Consider the following 9,644-nt stretch of genomic DNA (forward strand, 5'->3'; position numbering starts at 1 on the left):
TGAAATAAAGGATTTCATATAAAAATGAAAAACAACAATTCCTTACTGCTTTGCATCACATGGAATTGGTTTGGTGGAGACGACGGTGGCTCATCTTCTGCTTTTCATCACATGGTTGGTTTGATGGAGGCGGCGGCGGCAGATGAGATGGGAAAAATTAGGGTTCTTGTCGTAAGTGAGAGAAAACTCTGTTGAAGAAAATGACCCGTTTCTCACCGTGACTCGATTCGTATCTCTCTTATGATTCGCACGTTTTTTTATAAAAACAACCAAAAACAACTCTCAAAAGTTTTTTAAAAAGTGTTTTTGGAGAACACTTTTTACAAAATATTTATTAAGATGGTTTTAAAAAATTGTATCCAAAAACAAATTTAAAATTTTTTATACTTATAAAACATTAAAAATGTTTTTTAAAAACACGCCTTAATTTTAATTCCGTGAAATTATTGCATATGTATACTGATTAACAAAACTTCTTTGCTACTCTATTTTGTACTTAAAAAAAATCAATCCCTTGGATTTGTGGAGGGAAAGCGTGGACCGTTTTACATCTTCTCCCGCCTCTTTGATTTATGCTCAATTCATTCCCGGTGATCGGAAAATTGATTGCACCGAATCCAAAAATGGCAGCTTCTGCGAAAACCCTAATTGATTTTCTTCAGCAACCAGCGGCGAAGCGTATCAAGACAGCCTCCTCCTCCTCACCGCCTCCCCTTGTCCGGCCATTTTCGTCCCTAGACGACGCCGCCACCACCTCCATTTCCCCTGATCAGAAGCTCAGAATGGACTTCAACAAAGCCCTTTCCAGATCCAAGAGAAACCTCAAACTTTGCTCAGATAAAGTCTCCAAAGCTATTGACGCAGGTCATTTCCATGTCTCCGTTTCTTCTTCTCTTCTTTGTCTATCCTTTTTGCCTCTGGTTATCTTCTGTCAATCTTTTACATGTGTGTTTAAACCGTGTGAATATGTGTTCCTAAGGAACGAGGTATGTGGAGCTGAAGGAACTTTTAGTGGAGGACACATGGTTGGAAGTGCTACCAGGGGAGTTGCAGAAGCCTTATGCGAAGAAGCTGTGTGAATTTGTGGAGAAAGAAATTTGCCAAGGCAGCATGCCAGTTTATCCTCCTCAACATCTTATTTTCAATGCACTTAATACAACCCCATTTGACCAGGTTAAAGCTGTTATTATTGGACAGGTAAACACTCATTTACATTGAAATGGAACCTCGTGTCATTAATTTGTATTCAATCAGCCGTGTAACCTTATAATAGTCAGTAAACAGCCTTGATTTTTTTTAATACTCAATGTGTTGTTTTGCAGATGGCATTTACATGAAAGGAAATGCATTGTTGAATAGTTTATTATTTCTCCATCTTGTTATTATTGTCATTTTTTCACCATGGCTATGTAAATTCTAGGGAAATTAGCTTGTGGGTAATGTCTTTCTTACATCTGTATTTGTAATTTCTCTATCAGCTTTCTTAAATTTTCGTTTTTCCTGGTCCATAAGAGGAAAACTAATGTATCACCATCCCAATTGTGCTCTTCATTTAATATTTCACTAATCAGTATTTCATTGCCATGTTGTTAGCTCTCGAGACTTGTTAAATCTATGATACACTGTTTCTTGAAATTTCCTTGGAGTTTGTAAGACATAAACTGCAATGATGTTTGTCATACTCGACTTTTTATGCTTTGTCATCCAAGTGCACCTTCATATTAATTTCATTTTTCAGGACCCATATCATGGACCAGGTCAAGCAATGGGTCTTTCTTTCTCAGTGCCGAATGGTGTCAAGGTGCCTTCCAGTCTTGCAAACATATATAAAGAGATTCAACAAGATCTGGGCTGTTCAATTCCATCAAATGGGAACCTGGAAAAGTGGGCCGTGCAGGTAGCATTTGCATCCCCTAGTGTTGGTATTACATGTTTTCTAACCTGCATTCAGGCTCATCCAGTGGATTTGAGTTATGGCCATTTTCATCTGATTATTTCCACCAAGGAGTTGGAACTTCATTTTGTCTTATTTCTTCTAAACAATGGCTGCACGAAGTTGAATATTTTCAAGTGAAAGATTTTGGTGGCAAAGATTTTATCTTTTATTTGCCTTTTATGAAGCAAATAGCTGATGGTAGGGTGGATCTGAACAAGAAATGTTCTTCAGATATAGGACTGAACTATTGTGTAGTCTCTGAGATTCTTTAGTCCTTTGCAGATTATATTAGACAGAATAAGCCAGAGACAATACAATTTTCAATATGTATCTTACATATAGAAACTAGATTTCATCTTGCTGCTTCCGATAGACGTCTATAGTTTGTTTCAAATTGTTTAATGCAAATACTTTTGTTCAAAATTTCCCAATATTTACAAACGAATTACACAAAATATTTACAAACGAATTCCTTGTGTAATTATGCAGGGTGTTCTCTTGCTAAATGCTGTTCTTACAGGTATATCACCATATATTTCTGTGTACATGTCTAATCTATAATTTCTCTGAGTACTTGGTAACTTTTCCTGCCAAATATGAATCGTAAATGTTGCAAAGGCGAATGGTAGACTAGTATAGCATGTTGATAAACTTTGAGTTATTTTTTTTTTTAATTTTCATTTCTGGAAGGAGGAGAGATGGCGACATCAAGAGATAATATGATGTTGTAGACTTCAAAATACGCCGCAATTTGTACTAAATACCTTTCACTGAGCCTAATTTGGTCCGGGGAAGGTAGGGATATACTAAAAACGACATATCCAATTAATATTTGAATAATTAGCTTTGATCTTCGCTTATTCAATCTATTGTGTGAGACCTTGCTTGATAATTCTCTTGCAAATCCAGCAAACATTTCACGCTCATAAAGTTTATTTAGATGCAACACCATTTTGAGCATTTTATTTGCTCAATTTAAAGAACAATGCATTCATCACAATTTTGTTGAGCACAAAAAGGGCAACACAAAAATAAGCAGTTTATAAACTGGAAAGTAAACACCTAAATCGTGATCATCATTCATAAGCATTGTTCATGGAAATTTTTTTTAAAAAAAAGAATTTACCCAATTGAGTAAAGAAGCCTACATTTTATAATGGATTTATAAAACACAGTAATTGTGCTTGTTCATTTTTTCAGGTATGTGATATCCTTTGTGACATAATTGATTTTGTACCCCTCGCACTGCAGAAATATATAACATTTACTAGCAGTCGATGGGGGAAGACATGTTTTTATCAAGTTGGTGTCATTGAGTTTTGCAAACTATCATATTAATGCAAGCATTGGTCCCTAATTACTAATGGTTGGCAACTTATACCAAAGGAAATTTGTTGATGCTATCTATTTGTGTTTTGGATAGAAATTGATGCTTTTAGAAAGTTGGCGTGTTGTTTTGGTTGCCTGTTCTCATTGTTTTTTGTTTTATTTTTATAAAATGAGTTGAATTCTAAAAGGAACTTCGACTTATTTTGCAGTGCGGAAAAGTCAGGCAAATTGTCATGCAGGAAAAGGGTGGGAGCAGTTTACTGATGCTGTTATTGGAGCAATTTCTCAAAAGAGAAAAGGAGTTGTTTTTATTCTTTGGGGAAATAATGCTCAGGCAAAATCTCGGTAATCTATTAATTGGTGATTTTTTTAATTATCAGCAAATGGTGTTCTCGGATGACTTGTAGTTAACAACTAGAAACACAAATGGCTATAAATTATTTGGACTAATGTTTACGTACTTTCGCTGTTGGAATAGTTTTTACCAGTCATTGTGAATGAATCCAAAATTCAATTGTGAAAGTAAAGCAATCTCTGGCCCTGAAGAAACAGTTGTTGAACTGGTTTATTCTTTTCAAATTTTCCATGCTATGCCGTATTAGTCAGTGTTTTCGAGACCGGACCGGACGGTTCGATCGGGAACCGGTCACTAGTCCGGTCCAAAACACTTCCAAAAATCGTTTTAACGGTTGAACCGGTCAAGAACTGGTCAAGAACGGGTCAAAAACCAGCCCAAGAACCGGTTCAACCGGTATTTCGATTTTTTTTTTATTTTTATAATTTTAAAACCGTAATATATTTTTATCGTTATTTATTTTTCAAACTAAGATAAATATATTTTTTTGTCTATTTATATATATCTTTTAGGTTTAAAATTTAAAATATATTATTAATTATATTATATAAACGGTTTTCCGGTCCAACCGTCTGGTTAAAATGGTTCGATCGGTTGGATCGTTTTTTCAAAATAGATCGGTTCGATCACCGGTCCAGTTATGAAAACATTGGTATTACTTGAAAGAACACTGAACATGGAAATGGAATGATCCATGAATTAGTTTGAAAATTTCTTCCTAAACTGTTATCTAAGATGCAACTGATATTGAAAGATGGGCATTGATTGTGTAAATTGAACAAGATGGAAGATATTCAGAAGCACATCCCACGATCATTTTAATTTTTACACACTTTTTATGTTGTTGCTTGAAACACATCAAATTTCACCTTTACTTGTATGGTACGAGATCTAACAGCCACAGAGGATATTAGCTAGCTGGTTAAAAAAGGGCCACCGAGATGCAGTAAAAATAAAATAGCAAGAACACCAACAAAAGATGCTGAAATGTGGAGTGATAAATTTAGAAATAACTTGTTCCCAGAGATAACATCTCTATACAAAGGAATTAATATTCCCTCCCCAGCTAGGCTAGTAGCACTCAAAATGAAAATGAAAATGACGACAGATAACTAACTCTCAACAATTTCCCACTTTTATTCCTACCCCTCCTCGCTGTGTTGTTCTCCTCTCTATCTAATGGGCTTTTTAGAGTAGGCCCCTCGAGACTCTTGCATTAGAGATTCCCATTTATTCCTTCCCCCACAACCCCCCAACCCCCCCTCTCTCTTTCTCTCTCTCTCTCTCTCTTCGCTTGTGTTGTTCTCCTCTCTATTACTAGTGGGATTGTTAGAGTAGGCCCATTGGTCCGGGCTCGTATCAGAGGCTTTCTACTATATCAGGAATCTCTAATGCAAGAGTCTCGAAGATTTGAGTTCAGGAATTATAATTTTTTAGCCAACAGAACTAAATAATTGAATTATTTTGTTTCATATTCAACTGTGTCTCAGTTCTTTCTGTTATCTCTCCTGAGTTCCAGTTGGCAATTTTGCATAGGCTTAGGGAATTCTTTATGATGATTGTGATTTTCATGTGTTGTGAATTGTTTGTTTAACTGAGAGAACATTTGAATCAGAGTATTCAGAAGATTTATTAAGAGGGTTACCATAGAAAAATTATGGTTTTCATGTTAATATCAAATTTATCTGGTATCTGAATGTTTTGTTGTACTACTTTGGGAGTACCTTTTGCAATTGAAACAAACAGGTGCTAAACACTTGCCAGTTTGTTTGGATTCAAAGATATAGGCATGAATTTCTAAGTGCTTCGGTTTTAGAGAATTTGAAATGTGTTGACATGATGATGAATTAGTATAAAATTGTAGATAAAGGTTTTGAAATCCGTGAAGTTAAGAATCATTGAACGACAATATCATTCTTATACTAATGATTCTGAATTTTGCATCTCAAATCCTTCAGTTCAAACACAATCTCAATGAATTTGCTTTGCTTTTCAAGAAGAGGCGTATTTGATTATAATCATGTGATGGTCTTTTTTTGTTGCTGAAGTAGGACAAATAAGTCATAGAACTCACTTATTCGTGATTTTTGGCGAGGTATTTTTGAATTTTCAGTGGTCAATTGTAGCTGATAGTTTGAAAATTATTATCAATTTATCTGGTTTTGTTTTGTTATCAGATATTTTTGTTTTAAAAACAAAGGCATTTTTTCATATGTAAAGATTATTAATGGTCCAGACAGGATCAATTGGGGGTCTTTTTTGTGTTAGTTTCTTGCAGTTGTGTCGGAAGGCATGGATAGGTGCTGTTACGGAACATCTTGTCCATATTTTTTTGATTACCTTAGTCCTTAATTTGGTTTGTTAAGAAATTTTAGCATCCAGTATTTCAACCACAAGACAAGCTTAACTTCGCGACATGAAAGTTCCAGTCATATTGCAGATTGCTGTCCAACTGTATACAATCGAAAAGTAGTTCGCAACAAGTTATCTTGTAGTGGGGCAGACCTATTTTCCATGCTTATGTCTGTTCAATATATATCTAAGGACACTAGAGCTGAAAGTTAGATTTTGTTAACTCAAAATTGTTGGAATACAGGATGATATTCATACATGGAATTATGGCATCACATGATCAATTTGTTGCATGTTTCTAATTACGTCATTATTCAGGTTGATTGATGAGACAAAGCACTATGTTCTGAAATCAGCTCATCCTTCCGGTTTATCTGCAAACAGAGGCTTCTTTGGATGCAGGTTTGTTGTAAATTGTATATACCTTATTTTTCATTTAGAACTAAAAATAAAATAATGAATTGTATTTTTCTTTTTTTTTTTATTGCTCTAATAAATAATGAATCAGCGAAAGACCTCCCACTTAAAGGATCTCTTAATAACAAACTCACTGAATATGTTGATATGCAACACATAGAGAATTGATTGACAAAGCTTTTCTTTTCCCCCTTTAACAATTTTGAATAATCTCTAATCCACCATTGTCATGAATAATACGACCATAAATTCTTTTATATTTTCCTTTGCAAAAATTTTTGGAGAGAGTTGACCTATGGATGCGGTATTTACTTTTCAAATATATTGCCAGTCAAGTGCCATGCTTTGTTTTGGGGAAATCAATGGCAGTTGTGCATAAATGTGTTCTGGGGCCATTCCAACTCTTATGAGGATATTATCTTTTTAAACAATTTTGAATTTAATGCAAGAAGGGAAAATTGAGATGTTTATTGGTTCATTTCTGAACCGTATTCATTAACTTTTGACTCAAGCTCATAAGAAATACGGAGCACTTTTCCTAAAGTAAAAAATATCTGTATTGATTGTGCTAATAATTCAACCACCAAATGTATCAAAGCCAAATAGTTCAACTGCATAGGGAGGTTACTAGTCATATTTTCTCTAAAATGAAAGGGAAGTAAAAAAAACTGCAAAGGGGAGTAATCGAGATTTGTATTCTATCCAAATGCCCAAAAAATGAAGGAACCTTGGGTCAAATTCAAATAAGTTGTCTCATCGTGGTTTATGCAATCACTATGGCACAAGTTTGGCATATTTCCATTCTGTATTGAATTCAGCATGCTAAATCCTAGTGATAAATTGTTTTGCATTTGAAAATTCAAATATGATCCTGTGATTGTTGAATTATGGATAACACATATTCTTATCAAAGAAATTATGGATAACACATACATGTGAGTAGTTTCTTCTGATATGTTATGCAGTTATGCTTCCTGAAAGAGTCATTTATGTTATGGTTTGATAAACAACGAACGCTAAAGTTATTGAATCAAATAAATTAACCAGCTGAAGGAGCCATTTCATGCCCTTAATCACAACTTACAACTGTTGACACAGGCACTTTTCTCGTACAAACAAGATCTTGGAGGAAATGGGAATACCTCCTATAGATTGGCAATTATAGGACAAGGGAAGGCCACTCCCATGTTTTATAGCTCCATATTCGATGCTGTGCATGGATGTGTGTATGCGTTATCAGATCAAGTCAGTTGTGTATAATGTGTTTTATCTATTTTGCCAGTACTGGATTTTTGTGGCACTAATTATCCATATCAAAAGCATGCCGCTTTTGATAATTTGGTGCATCTATCTTCCACAATACTGCAAGTATGAGCAAGTAGTGTTCATCGTGGTTGTATCCTCTGTTGATTCTGATGCTGTTTTAAGTTAGACAAAATATTGATTCATGTCGTATTCTCCATCACCTGTGCAGCATTTACGTGTCCTCACTTTTCGTCTTTTGGTATTTATTTATCACCTTTGCATGGAACTTATTTCATTGTTTTGTATCACTGCATGGAATAAGTAACGAATGCTCCACCTTACATGTTTAATTTAGCTTGAAATATTATGAAAATGTTTTTTTTAAAGTGAAAATCAATACGTTGTATAACCTGGGAGATAAATTATTTCCTTTGATGTTTTGTTGTTTATCGGTTTCTTTATTAGCTTGATCATATATTTCATTCTTTCCGAAGTTATTACAATCTTAATTGGTTCTTCTTTTCCTTTTCCAAGATAATATTATTTTGTATCACTGGTGTACGAAATCTTGTTATCTTTATGAAGATTATTCGTGTGCTCAGTCAATTAAAGTGAACAACAACTTTAGGAAACCAAATGTCCTTCGCGTATCCAATCTTGCAAAATAAGGTCGTCATCTGCGTCACAAAATGAGGTTAGAGGCGTCGGAAGATGTCAGGTGAAAATTCTTCGATGCTCAAGTCAGTGATTGATAAGGGCAATTTGTGTGCATTATTTCGTGTTATTTTTATGTCTATTTTTTGTGCATTCATATTGTTATATGTGTGTTTTTATGTGTTTTAGTGCATGTGTGTGCATTTCACTCTCCAGGTTAATTTTGTAGGAAAATGGATTGTTGAAGAACGAATTACGGAGCAACATTGGTCAAAAATTTATATTTAATTTTAGAGAGATCCAAATCCGATCTCCACCGATAAGAATGAAGTTCAAGATGCTGTCCAAATTTCAGCTCGATCCGACGGCTAGAACTTGAGATATGAATTTTTCAAAATCGTCGCTCGCAGCAGAAATTGTGTGGCGCGCGAGCGGGAAAATCCTGCGCTCGCGCGCGAGTTACAATTCCAGAAAATTGCTTAATTTTGAGCGCTCGAGCGGGAAATTCCTCCGCTCGAGCGCGAGTTCGAGAGCTTTATTGCTCCGGAAAATCCTTGTGGCTTAGGGAAATCTATTATTTATGGATCCGGGCATATAAATAGAAAATATATCATATTTTTGGGGGTTCCGAAGTTTCAGAACGTGAACAACACAAGGGAGGAGGCTACAAGGTTTGGGAGAGAAGATTTCTATTTTCTTCTTCTTCTTTTTTATTTTTCAATTATTGTTTTCAATTATTGAGTAGATTTTCTTCAACCAAGACGGCGAGATTGGGTCGGACAAATTCATGTAGAAAACTTGGATGTTTATTTGGGATTTTTCAAACTTGATTTTATTTTATTGATTGTTAGATTCATATTTGTCTTGTGGATAGTTTGATCAACTGTTTGCTTGCATGTTAATTGGTTCCAAGTCGACAGAGGAGAGATTGATTCCGATCACTTTGATAATCAACATATTGTAAAACCGACTAGAAATAGAATTCGGTTTCAGAGTTCGGTTTAGGTGTATACTGAATTTTCACAGTTCTTCATGCATTCAAATTTGATTAGAATTACGAAAGATTAATCTGTCAATATTTGAGTAGATTTGATTGTTCTAAAAATAGACTTTTGAACAAGTTAGGAGAATTTCTGTAATCTAAGATTAAATTTAAGTCCTGAATCAATTACATGTTACATAATTTGTTTGATACCTACGTGTGTCTTGGTTGGCTTAGTTTAATTAGAATTATTATTGAGTGCTAGTTTTTAGTTAATTTCATAATTATTTAAGTTTTTATTTTATTCAATTCATACGCCATTCTATTATTTTGTCTAGATTAAGTAAAATAATCAAATCTTGAGAATTGACAAC

The 9,644-nt window shown here is 34.5% G+C and overlaps 1 protein-coding gene across 1 annotated transcript; it reads left to right on the top strand.

Annotated features, from left to right (window-relative positions):
• Positions 1 to 506: 506 nt before the first annotated feature.
• On the top strand, positions 507 to 7,837 carry LOC140873945 (uracil-DNA glycosylase, mitochondrial). Its single transcript, XM_073277228.1, has 7 exons — positions 507 to 864; positions 980 to 1,197; positions 1,739 to 1,897; positions 2,426 to 2,456; positions 3,475 to 3,610; positions 6,291 to 6,374; positions 7,488 to 7,837. The coding sequence occupies exons 1-7, from the start codon at positions 573 to 575 to the stop codon at positions 7,552 to 7,554; spliced, it is 987 nt and encodes a 328-aa protein (XP_073133329.1). The 5' UTR covers positions 507 to 572; the 3' UTR covers positions 7,555 to 7,837.
• The last annotated feature ends 1,807 nt before the right edge of the window (positions 7,838 to 9,644 follow it).

This window comes from Henckelia pumila, chromosome 1 (genome assembly GCF_033568475.1).
Source record: "Henckelia pumila isolate YLH828 chromosome 1, ASM3356847v2, whole genome shotgun sequence".
NCBI classification, from domain to species: domain Eukaryota; kingdom Viridiplantae; phylum Streptophyta; class Magnoliopsida; order Lamiales; family Gesneriaceae; genus Henckelia; species Henckelia pumila.